Source organism: Neurospora tetrasperma (genome assembly GCF_000213175.1).
Source record: "Neurospora tetrasperma FGSC 2508 unplaced genomic scaffold NEUTE1scaffold_4, whole genome shotgun sequence".
Lineage (NCBI taxonomy): Eukaryota > Fungi > Ascomycota > Sordariomycetes > Sordariales > Sordariaceae > Neurospora > Neurospora tetrasperma.
Window position 1 is genome coordinate 429,771 of NW_009799102.1, and position 15,044 is coordinate 444,814.

The following is a 15,044-nucleotide window of genomic DNA, read 5'->3' on the forward strand; positions in this document are numbered from 1 at the left end:
AGTCTCAACAAGGTGAAAAGAATCGAATCCCGAGTCTGTCTCCTGCCGTCAAGTTGTGAGGTTGCCAGGTTGCTGCTCTGTGCTCTCTTCACCTCGGCTTGTCGGTGTCCAGCCGCTGTGTAGCCCTAGTCAAGGATCTTGAGGTGGTCTAGGCGCAGGGACTAAGAAAAAAAAAAAAAAAAAAAAAAGGTCGTCATTGTTGATTTTTAATTCCACTTCTCGACTTTTTTTTTTTTTTTTTTCCCTTCAAACTGGAGATCCGCGGGGACCTGTTACCCGAGCGTCCGTCCGCCCTCTCCGCTCTTTTCCCCAGCAAGCATTCCACTTTTTTTTTTCGACAGGATGGATCCAAGACACCAGCAGCACCAGCAGCAACAGCAGCCGGCGCCACAGCTCCCGTTTTCACGGAACGGGAACGCTGCTCCAGCTTCTGCCCAAAACGCGAACACCACCACCACCACCGCCTTTGGTCGCCCACCATTTCCGCCCGCGTCATCGCAGCCACCAGCACCACCACAGCCGTCACTTCAACCACACGCGCAGCATCCTCATCCACATTCTCATCATCTGCAACAACAACAGCACCCGCAGCAACATCAACCACAACTACCACCATCGCATCGTTCTCCGCCGCAGCCAGCGCACCAGCAACCACCGCCGCCGCAGTCGCAGCGCTATTCGCCGTCTGCCCATCCGTCGCATTCGACTTTTCATGCGGATCTGCACACGCGCAAACTCTCCGATCCGATCCAGTACTACGCTGGTCCGCCCCGGCATTTGCGACACGAATCCGGCCCGATGATGCCCCCGGCGCATTCGCGACACCCCAGCGCTTCTTCGATTACATCAGGGCCCGGCCCCGTTAATCGCGCGATGCCGCCGCCGCCCACATCCCCTCCTCAGCAGGGGCCGCCTCCTCAGGGTCCCCCGCCGCAAGCGCATCCGCAACAGCAACATCCCCAGCAACACGCGCAACAACAACAACAACATCCGGGCTCTCATCAACAGCAGCAGCAGCAGCAGCCACCACAGCCGCCACACCCTTCTCAACAAGGTCCGCCGCCGAATGCGCACCAGATGGGTGGATCCTATGGCATCCCGCCTCCTCGAGCTCCTCCGGTCGCCATCGGGCCACCCAGCGCATTTCCTAGGGACCGCCAGCTCCCGGCCTTGGAGACTCTGCCTAGGACCGGCTCCGGCAGCAGCATGTCCATCTCCTCCATGCTCGGCGGCCCTCCCCCAGCTCGCGATCCCGGCGTTCCTGCCGGTCCATACCCGCCTGGACCCCCCTCGGGTGTGTCAGGTCCGCCCTATAACCAACCCATGCATGCATCCCCTCGAATGCACACGATGGGCGGTCCAGGTCCCGACTTTGGCTTCCGCCGACCACAGACACCCGACCGGCACAGATTGTTTGATGGCCGCGACCCTCGAGACCCACGTGATGTTCGAGATCCGCGCGATCCTAGAGACCCGCGAGATCCTAGGGGCGATCCCAGGGATCCTAGGACGGGCATTGCTGTGTCGCCTTCGGGTGGCTACACCCCGGAGGTGCAGCGCTATGGTACACCGCAGGTCTATAGCAATAGGGGACCGCCACTAACTGCTGCAGAACAAGCAAGGGAGCAGGCACGTATGGCTGGGACCGGGGTGCCGCCGCGGCCCAACAGCCAGCCCAAGTCCTTCCCGAATGCTCCTCCGCCACGTCCCATGGAAATGGGTAGACCACCGTCAGGCGACATGTATGGGCATAGAGAGGACAGGCGAACGGTCGAAGAATACAACCCCGAGCGTCCCATTCGAGGGCCCAATTACGAGGAGCAGCGGTTCATGACTGAAAGGGAACGGCAAGAGAGGGAGCGCCAAGAAAGAGAATTCCAGGAGATGCGTGAGAGGGAGCGCCGCGAGAGGACCATGTCGGGGAGTGACGCTGGACGGCCACACCCGATGCAACAACAAGCCGAGTATGCTCGCCAGATGGAGCATCAGAGAGCCCCCCCTCAGTTTGGTCGACCTCCTGACCCACGAGAGCAAGGTCATTGGCACAGGCCGAGCTTTGATCAGGCCCGAGGTCCTTACGATCAGCCCGGACACATGGCCAGGCATCCGCACGAGCATCCGGTGACCACTGGGCCCCCGTACAATGGCCACCCGTCGTATGCTACGGGTCCGCCGCCGGATCGGTATCCTCCGTCGTCGCTCCCGCCCCATCAGCAACACTCCATGGCAACTCATGGTCCGGGTCCTATGCAGTTTGAGTCTCCAGAACAACGACAAAGGATGAATATGATGCATATGGAGCAGCGGCAACAGCAGCAACAGCAGCAGCAGCAGCAGCAACACCAACATCCGTATTACATGCAGCACCAGCAACTCCCCCCTCGTAGCCGAGAAGACCAGCCCGTGCCCCCTCCGTCAGTCGCCTACAGTGGTGTGGGTACAGGCTCTTTGTACGGTTCCCCGAGAAGTCGTCATATGGAAGAACTGGCTCCCTCTGGACATCAGCGGAACTTATTGGGCATTCAGGAAATTAACCGTAAAGGTCGCCTTTCGCCTTTGCCCCAGGCTGTCCAAGGTGCCCAACCCCAGTTGGCTGGCCCAACAGGCGAACCTGGCATCAAGAGCGAGTTCGGACGTATGTTTTCCGGAATTGGTACCGGCGTTGGCGCCATGAGCCCAATCCCCACTGGAATGCAGCAGCTTCCCTTCACTGGAGCCAGCTTGATGCGCCGCGAGGATTCTGACGGGGTCCCACAACCCCAAGAACTCGCCGAACCTGGACCCAAGGGCCCCGGCCGTGGTAAACGTAGAAAGCTCAAGGACGACGAGTCCAGAATGGATGAGGATAGTACAGGGAGGTTGACTCCCGTGGGGGGTCGCGGCAAAAGAACCAAGACCCATCATACCCACCACCATCATCAGTACGTTGATGTTATATCATTCTTATCCCAGGGAGCTACTAACAAACCCAGCCATCACCACCACCATCATCGGCATGATCTCCAGCAAGGCCCTGGGCCTGCGCTCATGGGGAACACTCCGTTCAAAAACGTGACTGGTGCGACATCCGTGCCTCCGCCCAATGCGATGCTCGCCAAGGACTTGCCGACAACTCACCATCATCACCATGTTGTTCCTCGATCGATGCCGCATCCCCATAACGGTCTAGTTAAAGCGGCTCCGGTACAACCCCCGAGTCCCCCGCCGGTCCAACTGCCCAAGCCCAAGCATGAGGTCAACTCGAAAGAGGTGATGAAAAGCGTGGCCGATCTTCCGCGGTCACACCTGGGTGAGGTTGTGTACGATCCCAAGCTGTCGCCATCGCGGAGGCAGGATTCACGCACTAAAAGGCCTCCACGTCAACCTTTCAAGTCGACCCCTCGACCTTTGCCGTGGGATTTGATCCAGGGTAAGGAAAATTGCACCTTGACAGTGAAGATTAGCAAGACCCATCTCACCCCAGAAGCACGGGAGGAGATCACTTCCAGGAGAGCTGTCTGGGGTACCGACATCTACACTGATGACTCGGATGTAATTGCTGCCTGCATCCACGCTGGTTGGTTCAGAGGCGAGTGGCCGGAGGATGTGGATACAGCCTTTTTGGGCTTGGACGAGGCAGTCAGTACGGCCTCCGACATTCTGACAAGCATGCGTAATGGTCCTCAGGCGGTCAAAGACGAGGCTGGCTCGGAGGTGTACTCTGAACCCCCTCGGAACGGCCCCATGGCTGTACCAGCCAACCGCGATCTTCACGTTACCCTCGTTATACTCCCCAAGCTCGAAAAGTACGCCTCCACCACGCGCTTCGGCATCAAGAGCCGCGAATGGGGCAGCGTCCTTGAAGAAGGCGACGGCGTTTACTCACGCTCGTCGCACGACGGCCTCAGCTTCGCCATCCTGGACATTCGCTGGCTCGTCAATGGCGCGCAGCCCGTAGGCCGACTGAGAGGCAAGGCCAGACGTGATAGAATAAACAAAGCTCTTCGGGAGATTGCACAAAGCCCACCTTTTTCTAGTTTCAATAAGTTGGGACAGATCAGACTGAGCGGGACACCGCAGGAGCAGCGTGAGAAGGAGTCTGACGAGGGCCAGCAGAGTAGCAAGTGGTGGCCGTCGGCTGGGGCTGGCAGGAAGGCTGCGGCTGATGAGGATAAGGAGAACCATCAGCCAGGTGAGAGTGTCGCTGAGCCCAAGGGGAAGGAGAAGGAGGGAGAGAAGGAACCGGAGAAGGAAGTCGAGGAGCAAAGAGAAGAGGACCAGGACGGGGATGTAACGATGGAGTTGGAGCCTGAGGCTCAACCGGCGCAGACAAGGGACAAGAGTCAAGAAAAGGAGCAGGAGAAGAAAAAGCCTGACGGTGAAAAGGAGGATGTGGAGATGACCGATAAGCCTGTCGAGAAGGAGGCATCAGAAGAGGCGATGGAAGAAGATATGGAGGTGGAAAAAACTGGTCAACCGGAGCCTGAGAAGGAGAAGAGGCAGGAGAACGGGCCGGAGAAGAGGGTCGAGCAAGAGAAGGTCACCAGCCCTGAACCCAAGGCAAAGGAAGCCGAGCCCGAGCCCGAGCCAGTCAAGGAAACCGAACCAGTGCCCGGCACTCCACCCGTATCCAACCTCGATGCCCCTGCTAAACCTCCCGCGGAGGTCGAAAAGACTCCTGTACCGGAAACGGAAACCGAAACTGCGGATGACAATGACGATACCATCGTTGAGGAACCGGAGGAGGCGGCAGAGGAGCCATCAAAGCCGGCGGAGGAAGTCGTGGAAGCTGCAAAACGTGCCGCCGCCGAGCCAGATGCCGTAAAGGCTGTGGTCACGGAGACCACCACGGAAGTCAGGGAAGATACGGTACCGCCTACGGTTGCTTCGGAAGAGTCGGCTAAAGCTGTCGCTTCGGTCTCTCCTGCCTCTCCTGCCGCTCCTGCTGCTGCAGCAGCTGATCACGACGCGGCTGACGCGGCTGCTGCGGCCATCATTACTACGATTACTAGTACGACTACTACCGCTACCGTTACTGCTAGTCCCGCCGCTGCCCCTGCCTCTGCCTCTGCGACCGAGGAGGCTAAAGATGAGGACAAAGACAAGGAGGAAGCTTAAGCAGAGATTTGGAAAGGAGGGAAATGTGGCATGATATCACACAAAGTTTTGGGGCATCGAAATGTGAGGGAAAGGAAGCACGGATTGCAAGTTGTTAAAAAGTGTATGACTGTCTGTGTAACGAAAGATAAAGAAGCGTTGCATTGCATTTTGCCTGTTTTTGTTGTGTTGCCGCTGGGCATGTTTGATACCAGGCTGTTGTTGTTGGTGGTTTAGTTGAGTTGAAATGAAAGAGAACGTTTTGCAAGTCTTCTTGATGGTTATGCGGTCCTTGCTGTTGAGTAGTTTTTGGTTGCTATTATATTTTGATGTATGTCTTGCTACTTGTGTTGGCGCCTGTGTTATGTATGTATTGCCAGGCTCGTTGTTGATGTGAGAAGTACCAATGTATGGAAACTGAATGGACTTTGGTGAAATCGCGGGTATATATATATGAATGGTTATTAGACCTAGAAGAATACATCATTGCGTGGTCTGAATTGAATCGTGTTCATGATGGGGGAATTCCCATCAGCTCTGGCCGCTCGCTAAGATGCTTTGGATGTATCCAAATCGTTCATTACTCTCGATGTTTTGTGGACATACATAGGTACGTAAACATTGCTGTTTCTGTTGATTGAACCTAAAGTTGACACCACTCATTCGCTCGCTCCTATCTATCGTACAGCCCATGAGCCCATTCATCCCATCTATCCATCACTTAATAAACCAAAGTGTATCCATCCCCGCCATTTACCCAATACATCGATAGGTACCTAACCCATCATTTCCTCCTCCTCTTCCTCCTCCCTCCCTTTTCTTCTAATGGGTCATCCATTCAAAAACAAACCATGTCCAACCTTCCCGGTCAGCCGTCTAAAAATCCGTAACCCGTCCATTATAACTCCAATCCCCACCGGCGCCCCACCGCAACGGCTCATTCTTGGGTCCCCCGATCTCCCCCGTCTTGGGATTTTTATCGCCCTCAAACTCGGGCGGTGCCCCCTTGCGAATCCCGCCGCTGAAGGTTTGCGATGCGTCTTCGATCACCACCGGGGCTTCTACGCCCGCTACTGTTACTGTGTTGTTGTTCTCCTTGATGGCGGCAGGCTCGGTGACATGCTTGGAGTTGTTCTCTGGTGACGATGGCGTAGTGCTGGTTGTGGTAGAGGGAGGTACTTGGACGTGGGTGTACAGCGCGGCTTCGGCGGCGGCTTGGAGACGCTCGAATTCGGCTTGTTGGTCTGCCGGAAGACGGGGAGGGGCGGGGCCGCGTTGGAGGAAGGAGGAGGAGAAGCGGGTTGTGGTTTTGGGGAGGCTGGAGAGGCTGGAGAGACCCGATAGGGGGCGGGTGAGGGTTAGGAGGCGGCGGGACATTGTGCTTTTGGTTTTGTTGGTGGTGGTGGTGGTGTCGGGTGGTGAGATTTGAGGTTGTAGAGGATTGGATGGATGCGCGGCGGTACCGGCAGAGTACAAGGTCGTAAGGTTGGATTTGATGAGGATGCCGAAGTGTTGATCGCGCCCCTTGTAGTTACTAAATAAGCTATGAGGTTGCCGTGTGCAAAGTTGGTGATGAGGCTGATGTGATGGTTGGAAACTGAAGTCAAAAGAGAGGACGGAAGGCGAAAAAGGCAAAATCGCGATTAATTGAAATTCGGTCGCGGTTTGCGCACTGCACCCTTCTGTTCCGAGGCCCGAATGACGTTTTGCGATAGAGTGGGACCGGCACTGTGGAGATAAGTTGGGCTTTCATCTGGTTGCCGGCGGGAGATCCCGGGGCTGGTGGTGGATGGGCACAGTGATTTCACAGTGTACATCTGCTAACAGTTGGGGACTATGCACTGCAGTGCAGTGCCTTAAAGGTGCTCAGAGGAGAGGAGGGGTCTTCAGCTTCCCGTCAGCTTCTTTTCCTTTTCCTTCTCACACTCGATGCCTTCATCAATTACCTACCCATTTACTGCTTGATCGCTGGACGCAGAAACACACAACAACAAGTACCGCGCTTCAAATCGGCAACTAGAACTAATGTCGTCCACACTCACCCCCCACGCCGATTGGTGTCATGGCTCACATGCCTAAGCTCCGAGAAAGCCAAGTTCAACGGCGTGCGCCCAACTTGAGGCCCAAGACACCCGTTGATTGGTCTCTTGTTTCTAGTCAACATGATGCCTTGGAAAGTTGAACGAAAAGTCATCACGCGGTTTCCCGTTAATGGCTGCCTTGACCCGCGCTAATATGTCAGATCTCGTGGCAGCAAGCATGATTGTTTGCTGATGGAGTATGGGGTCATCATGGCATTTGACCTTGTGCTGTCTCCGCAACGCCAGCATGTCTTGCATGCTTGCCGTGGGAGTCACGATGGTCCGGCCATATCCACCCTCTTTTTTGCTGGGAGGTATGTGCTTGCTATATAGGTATCCCAGGTCTGCGAGAGGGGGGTGGAAGGGGGTTGATGATGTTGAATCTGGCCTTTGAACCAACAAGCATTAAAATATGGAGGAGAGCTACGAGTATCAAGACAGTGGGCGTCACCAACGGCTTGGGTTCTGGCTATTGCCATTCAACAAAGCCGCCGCTGCCCTGGTGAGCTGCCATCCACATAACCTCGAGCGGTACTCCTACGACCAAGACACCAAAGGCATCTGGATAGACTTTTCGAACCCCGAAAAACAGGAATACACCGTTGGCTGCAGTAACTCTGTCGACATCTACCTCCCACAGGTCTGGAACTCGACTGGTTCGTCAGGCATATCAGAACGGCACGCCTCTTTTAGTGCCGTCACAGACACTGGTCCTATCCTCCTTTGCGACGAGTCCGAGTACCTCTCTACAGAGCCCTTCTCCCACGGCAGTCATTCATACACGGTGAACTTTCGACGGGAAGGCGAACGATCAGTCTTGGTGGCCCAAGGGATCAACTCACTGGTAGCTTTTGGCCATGGCAGGTTCTATCAGTTTGAGCTACGGTGGGAAAATGATGGTCTTGATGAGTTTCGCATGGCACCACCGGTTCTCTACGCTTTGGGTCCAAGCCGTACCAAGGCAAAGAGGTATGTGCTAGGGGCAAAGGTAGGAGGAGGCACATTCGGAAACGTCTACCGCGCTATGGATGTCACCACCGGGAGTGTCATGGCAGTCAAGAAATGCCATCGTCTGACCAGCAAACGTCTCGACTTTGCCTCGAGGGAGATCGCCACCCTTCTTAAGATCAACAGCACCGACGAGTCAACACCATGTGTAAGCCACTCCCTCCCCCATTCAATCCCCCAACCCCCATTAACATGTACCGACCTATTCTACAGGACCACATCATCCAAATCCTCGGTTACACGACCGGCCCCGACTGGGCCGAGATCTACCTCCCCCTTAAATCAGGCAACCTCAAAACCCTCGTTTCAAAGATCCTCCCTCCCTCTTCCCATTTCCACGTCTCCAACCTTGTCCTCCACCAAATGCTCCTCGCTCTTCATCACCTCGACCAACACAACATCATCCACCGTGATCTCAACCCCGAAAACATCCTCTGGGAGCACTCCCCTTTCGGAACAGGAGACTACCACTTCACCCTAGCCGATTTCGGCCTCTCCATGTGCACCTCCTCCCAAGCTCCCCGAGCCAAAGAAGTAGCCGGCACAACACCCTTCATGGCCCCCGAGATGTACCACACACCACTGAAACAACAAACGTCCAAGGTAGACATCTGGTCGCTATTCGCCACGGTCGTGTGGGTGCGTGACAGGCGCTTTCGAAAGGGGTGTGAGCTGGTAGGACCGCATTTGGTGCATGTATGGCTGAATAGGATTGCGGGAGACAAGAAGGGTGGGGAGGGAGGATATGAGGCAATTAGGAGGATGGCGTGCTTTGATCCGGGGAGGAGGCCGTCGGCTGAGGAGCAGTTGGAGATTTTGGAGATGGTGGAGATGGAGGAGGAGATGCCGTATTATTGGCAAGATAAACCGCCGCCTATGACCGGGGCGATCGGGGAATTATGGATGGGATGGGACTGGTGACGCATGGTCTAATGAGGGATATGCGCTTCCCATGGAAGTACCGTGGGATCAAGAGGTGAGTTCTTCCTTTCTGTCACTGGTGGCAATGAAACTTGTGCTAATGAATGTTAGGGATGGATGCCAGGCTATGATGGCCACTCAGGTCTGGCAAAGAGTTCAAGGGACGAAGCCGATGCCGCCATGGCGATGTGGAAGGCCTGGTACTTCGCAACGGACGGATAGTTTTCACGGTGTTTCCGAATAATACCTTCTATCCAATGATTTTATTTACCCAACCCTACCCAAAACTCCAAGCCATACTAAACATTACAAGACATTATTTTTGACCTCCTCCAAGCCATCACAGGACAACAACAAGTCGCACGCCTTACAACTTGGTCTTGGCAGAGGGAGCGTTAAAGTTGGGGTATCCCTTCTCCTTCCACTCATAAAAGCTCATGCCGTTCGCCGACGAGGGCATACGGACAACCAAAGGAACAACGACATCCTCCTCGGTGCCGAGCGTCTCAGCCTTGTGGACAATAGTCTCCTTGAGGACCTCATAGCCGGCCTTTGTATAAAGACCGATAGACGAAGGGGAGGCCTCGAAGTAGACGGGCAGCTGGCACCGCTCCGACATTTCGAAACCGTACTTGGCAAGAGCCATACCACCCTTGCGGCCCTGGTGTTTGGGGTCGACGGCGATGACGTGGGCATCTGTTTTTTTCATTATCAGCAGATATCCCCACACTACCTAAGAAGAAAAGACAACTTACAGATATAAGGCTTGCCACCAAACAATTGTTCCCGCATCTCATGCAAAGGGTTCAGCACCTTCTCGGCCCTCTCCCGCTGCTCGCCCTCGAGCCAGGGGACGCCGTGGTTCCGGCGCTCTTCCTCGGACCGCTCCCGCACATAAATGTCGACCAGACCCATGCCCAGGATCTCGCCGTCGGCCATGTCGACGGCCTTGTACGTGTACTGCGTGTCGGACGTGTGCCAGTACTCGAGGGTGCCCTTGGCGTGGGCGGCGCGGAAGTCGGGTGCGTCCGTGTCGATGCCGGGAAAAAGGATCTGGAGCATGATTTCGCCCATGCGCTCGCCCTTGAAGGCGGTGAAGTAGGACTCGTACACGCGACGGATGTCGGGGATGAGGGCGGGGAGGACGGCGACGACCATTTTGGGGGTGGTGGTTTGGGATAGTAAGAAATGGAATGGATGGGTGGTTGAATGGAAGGAAAAAAAGGAAAGAGGGAAGAAGGATCTGATAAGGTCTATATATTGAGCTTTCAATAAGAGAAGGAAGGGAGCAAGACGGTTCACCACTTCCTCTTAAATAGACCCGAGATCGCATGTGCGTGTGCGTTTTTTATCTGATGATCAGATGATCTGATAAGATCAAAATCACTTGCCGATGGGGTCCGTTCGGCCACTCCGGCAGCCGCAAGCCAACAAGACCATGACCACACTACACTAGAAAAAGTTTAACGAGTTTGCTGGGTTCCCCCCAGCAGCAAAGTGAGGTATGTACCCAGAAGGAGACGAGAACACGCGAGATGGTGAATACGGAACCGTGCGTGGCATCGTGGAATGCGCTGGCTTCGGTGGCCTGGCCTAGCTAACCTGGGCGATGCCGGCGAGTATACACCTTCCAGCTAAATCGACTGCCCCCCAATCTTTTTCGACTGTCTCTAACCGCTTCTGGTAGGCAGTCAAGGAGGCAGTCTCTTACCAAGTTTCTTAGCGATGTCGATCCCCGCTAAAACACCTACAGTAGAGCATAATCAAGAAACCTAGCCACAGATATGTACCTCACACAGCTATACACATGTAATACCCGAGATCTACTCACTAGCTATACGATATACGGGAGAGGCTTGGAATTTATACTAATAATAATATAAATTAGGGCAAATACTTTTAAACTCGATAATTAATTCCCTATCTATATAGGGTAACGTTAAGAAGGTAGAAGTACTGCGTGTGGTTGCCCGCTGCAAAGGTTTTTATCAGATGTTCATCAGCGGGTAATTTAGTAGTGGCTGACATGAACTAGAAACAAGCAAGTCGGGGGGTGGCGGGACTGCCTCCCGTCCTCGACTGCCTACCAGAAGCGGTTAGAGACAGTCGAAAAAGATTGGGGGGGCAGTCGATTTAGCTGGAAGGAGTATACAAGTAAGCCAGCATGGTACCATACTTGGGTCCGGACGACCTGGTCTGGTCTCGAAGCCTTCTTTCTCCACATGACGACTTTTGACCCTCCAGTCCGAGTTCATCCGGTGTGCGAGGAGGAGTTTGTGTCCAGGGAACGAGCTACATACTACCATAAGCTCGATTAGAGCGTGGTCCTGGAGTAAGTGAAAGACAAGTGAAGCTTCTATCCAGCAAGCTAAGTATAGTCAAAAGAGGTGTTTGGATCATCAAGGTTGATGATCACCGCGAACCACGATCTTGGATATGTACGATCCGGTCCGGCAGCGTGGCACCCACGTGTTGTCCATCATCTCATGGGTTCTGAATCTGGCGATGAGAATGTCGATCAGTTGTTCACACGAGACGACGGCAACCTAAAAAAGCTACGATCAAAACACCGCAATGTCGAACCGTGATCCGATCTGGGATGAGTGATTAGTGTACACTACATGCTCACGATACCATTCCTACAGTAATTTGTCCCTGGGCCGAGCTAGATCTTATCAGATGCCCTTCACTAGTGCATTCACTGGATACGAGATCTTATGGTTCGGTGTTGGTGGTGTGGATGCGTAGTGGGAAAACTTTGTCCAGCGATATTCCTTGTTGGCGTTGTCGGTGGTCCTTGGGACCGAAGACCCGGACCCGCCGGCTGTTTAGAGTTATCAGATCCGTTCGTTTTTGGGACCCACGTACCGGGGGAAAGCTCGCTTACATTATCTTTTCTGGATCGGGGGTCCGGATGGATGTGTCATAGCTTGCACTCGTCGGACAGGACACTACACTAGAACTTTTGGAAGTTTGATGGTGACTTGATCGGATTTTTGAGGCTGGGTACAAGAAAAACATGATTCAGGTTTGACTGTTTGACTGGGAAAAATTGCATGAAACGAATCCGGGTTACAGGCCTGATCTTCTCTGATAACGAACCAATATGAAGCATCATTCCGGTCTTGACTGTCATTCCTAGTCTTCCCCGGGGCAGACTCGCGGTCAGTGTGTGGTGGACTCGTCGCCGACCGCCCTAACATTTATCTATCATTCAGTCAGCACCTCCCAAAAATATCTATACAAAGATGATAGGTGATTTCAGACTCACCGGTAAAAGTAGAGGTCACGGTACCTTACTCAAATCCACTTGTCTAGGCATAACTACACGTACACCCCTCTCTCAGTGCGGGATCGAACGAAGGCCAAGGCACGCACAGGTATCCTCGCGGACAGGCTACCCCGGAGGCTCCGCATTGGGTTACCGAACAGGGACCGGTGTAAGCCGCCATTGCTGGCGAGGCTGCCGCTGCTGTTATGCCGAAGAGGATGAGGATTTTGGTGAGTTGCATTTTTGCTGGTAGGTGAGGGTATGATGATGTTCGAGTTGCGCGTTGCCGTTTGAAGTCGCACGATGGGGAGGCCAAGATGTGTCTTTGGTTGTGCATGCAAATTATCTAGACCAGCTTCTCTTCTTATAGTTCACCAGACAAGTTATGTCTTCAGATTGCCGAGCTCAGTCTCCCATAAAGAGCTAGCCAAGACAACCAAACGGGACATTGACAACAAAAGTCCGATGCTCAGCCGCAAAACCAAGTGATCTCCCGGCTTGGATGCTTGTACAAACCCCTCAATCTGTAACTTCTTGGCTTCTTGGTGTTGATGGCATTACGCTTATTTCGACGCCCGCGCATACTGATCGTCGCCAACTATACGGCCTCAGCCTGGCTTGGCTTCATGTCGCCTCCAGGCATGACCATCATCACAAAGCTGAAATGAAACTGCGCTAAGGGACAGATGAAATGAAAAAGAAACGAAAAGATCGTTCCTCAGAGAAATGAGAAAAGAAATAATCCTCAAGCCCCTGTCACTCTCCATACAACTAGTGCCCTCGCCCATTCAACTTCTGCACCTCCTCGGCATGCTTGTACACCAACTCCTTGGCCTCGTCATCTTCCAAGTAGATGGTGAACGAATCATCATGATTGCGTCCGTACGAATACCCGCCATAGCCAAACTGCCAGTACAAGTCGCCGGCCAACTTCTCCTGGATGGCAATCTTCTGCCATCCGCCAATGACCTCGAGTCTGGTCTCGTTCTTGACCTGACCGAGCTGGTCCAGACGGCCCTTGTCAGTCATCCACCCGTACTCCTCGAGCACAACGGGCTTCCCGGCGGCACGGCCCGAGGCGGCGTGGTCGCGGATCCATTGGTTGGACCACTCGACGCTCTTTGACCACCACTGTCGATTGACATTGTCAGTTCCTCCTCCTATTCAGTGTAATAAAATAGCCTTTAGAGGGCGGGCAGAGGGAAACAAAAAAAACTCACATCAGGATACAAATGCATCGTCCCAAAATCCACATTCCTCAACCCCAACTCCCTATCAAAATCCCCTCCATCCGCCCCATTATAAAACCCATCCCCCCCAATCCTATTAAACCCCCCCTCCCCACCCCACGTCACCAAATGATTCCCATCCAAACTCTTCACATACGCACTCATCTCCTCAATCCACCCCGTCACCGTCTCCGTCGTACACCCCTTCTCGCTCCTGGGCAAATTCCTCTTCTCATCCGCACCACACCTAGCCTCATTCGCCAATTCCCACGCCAATATCGCCTCTGAGTCTCGATACCGCGTCACCATCGCCTTCACGTACCTCTTAAACGCCTCTTTGACTTTCGGTACCGTGTAAAAGTCATCATGGTACTTCCCGCCCAAATTAACAGTGTAGACATCCATCCCGCCATAATCAGCCCAATTGTTGGTCAACGCGACGATGAGTTTGATTCCTGTTTTCGAGGCGGAGTCGACGACCTTGTCAAAGGGGGAGACGTCAATGGTTTGTGTGCCGTCTGCCTCAAACCACTGGAAGACGGTGTTGGTGGGGTCGCCGGCGCCTTCGTTGCCGTACTGCGGTAGACCGTCCGGGATGTAGGTGCGGTTTTTGTCGTTGAATCCCCAGGTGCGAAAGACGGTGAGGCCGGCGGCGCGGGCGGCGGTCATGCCTTTTTCGATGTCGGGTTGGTCCTACACAGAACAGATAAAGTTAGCGTGGGTGAATGAGGTGGGTGAATGATCAAGGTAAGGTACGACGACGACGAACGTTGAAAGGGAAGTAGTAAGCATTACTACCGGCAAAGTAGAAATCCTTGCCGTCGAGCTTGAAGTGGTCACCCTCGGTAGTGACGAAGCCCTTGGGAACTTTGCCATTGCCGGCGGGGGCTGCTGAGACGCCGGTGGTGAGCATTGAGAGGAACGAAAGGAAGTGGGCTTGATGCATCTTGATAAAATTGTCTCTCAGACAGAGGAGCAGAGCAGACAGGAAAAGTCAGTCAGCTGGTGAGCCAAAAGTCTAACATCATTGTGACATGATGTGTTCGTATGGACTTATATATGATAGTACATCACTCGAACTCACCCATCATCACGTCACTAACACTGATCGAATGTCTTTGCGTAACTTCCTATTTGGGGAGGGCGGAGGTTGCTACCCCGGATTTCATGAGATCAAGAAGTGTTAGTCGAGCCCAGGCTTGGCATCATCCAATTGTTGACGGCGACGGACATTGTTCGCCCGCCCTCGCCGCCTTATTACCCCGAGCTTCCCAGCCGGTCGGTTCCTGGCAGGTAGGGTTACTCTATGATCACTTGGTGACGTGATATGGATCAGATTGGCCATTCATGAGGTAACATGAAGGAAGTCCATCGGTGGTTGCGTGTTTGGCGACAGCTGATTCTAGAACTGCTAGGACTGCTGCACTCGCGCCGATGCCTCGAGTTCCTGGTCATTTA

General features: G+C 54.0%; 6 protein-coding genes across 6 annotated transcripts; 2 read left to right on the top strand and 4 right to left on the bottom strand.

Annotated features, from left to right (window-relative positions):
• Nucleotides 1–342: 342 nt before the first annotated feature.
• On the top strand, nucleotides 343–5,344 carry NEUTE1DRAFT_64481 (uncharacterized protein; the record flags this gene model as incomplete). The annotated part of the gene is made up of 3 exons (XM_009853475.1): nucleotides 343–2,921; nucleotides 2,973–3,556; nucleotides 3,677–5,344. The coding sequence occupies 3 exons, from the start codon at nucleotides 343–345 to the stop codon at nucleotides 5,095–5,097; spliced, it is 4,584 nt and encodes a 1,527-aa protein (XP_009851777.1).
• A 608-nt stretch (nucleotides 5,345–5,952) lies between these two features.
• Nucleotides 5,953–6,655, bottom strand: NEUTE1DRAFT_83163 (uncharacterized protein; the record flags this gene model as incomplete). The annotated part of the gene is made up of 1 exon (XM_009853476.1): nucleotides 5,953–6,655. One exon carries the CDS (start codon nucleotides 6,451–6,453, stop codon nucleotides 5,953–5,955), a length of 501 nt encoding a protein of 166 aa, XP_009851778.1.
• Nucleotides 6,656–7,569: 914 nt separating this feature from the next.
• On the top strand, nucleotides 7,570–9,222 carry NEUTE1DRAFT_83166 (uncharacterized protein; the record flags this gene model as incomplete). Its single annotated transcript, XM_009853477.1, has 3 exons — nucleotides 7,570–8,313; nucleotides 8,379–9,141; nucleotides 9,198–9,222. The coding sequence occupies 2 exons, from the start codon at nucleotides 7,570–7,572 to the stop codon at nucleotides 9,084–9,086; spliced, it is 1,452 nt and encodes a 483-aa protein (XP_009851779.1).
• Nucleotides 9,223–9,337: 115 nt separating this feature from the next.
• NEUTE1DRAFT_83167 (uncharacterized protein) lies at nucleotides 9,338–10,294 on the bottom strand (the record flags this gene model as incomplete). The annotated part of the gene is made up of 2 exons (XM_009853478.1): nucleotides 9,338–9,782; nucleotides 9,842–10,294. 2 exons carry the CDS (start codon nucleotides 10,242–10,244, stop codon nucleotides 9,454–9,456), a joined length of 732 nt encoding a protein of 243 aa, XP_009851780.1.
• Nucleotides 10,295–12,400: 2,106 nt separating this feature from the next.
• NEUTE1DRAFT_45259 (uncharacterized protein) lies at nucleotides 12,401–12,598 on the bottom strand (the record flags this gene model as incomplete). The annotated part of the gene is made up of 1 exon (XM_009853332.1): nucleotides 12,401–12,598. One exon carries the CDS (start codon nucleotides 12,596–12,598, stop codon nucleotides 12,401–12,403), a length of 198 nt encoding a protein of 65 aa, XP_009851634.1.
• A 530-nt stretch (nucleotides 12,599–13,128) lies between these two features.
• Nucleotides 13,129–14,499, bottom strand: NEUTE1DRAFT_64492 (uncharacterized protein; the record flags this gene model as incomplete). The annotated part of the gene is made up of 3 exons (XM_009853479.2): nucleotides 13,129–13,488; nucleotides 13,578–14,279; nucleotides 14,356–14,499. 3 exons carry the CDS (start codon nucleotides 14,497–14,499, stop codon nucleotides 13,129–13,131), a joined length of 1,206 nt encoding a protein of 401 aa, XP_009851781.1.
• Nucleotides 14,500–15,044: the final 545 nt, after the last annotated feature.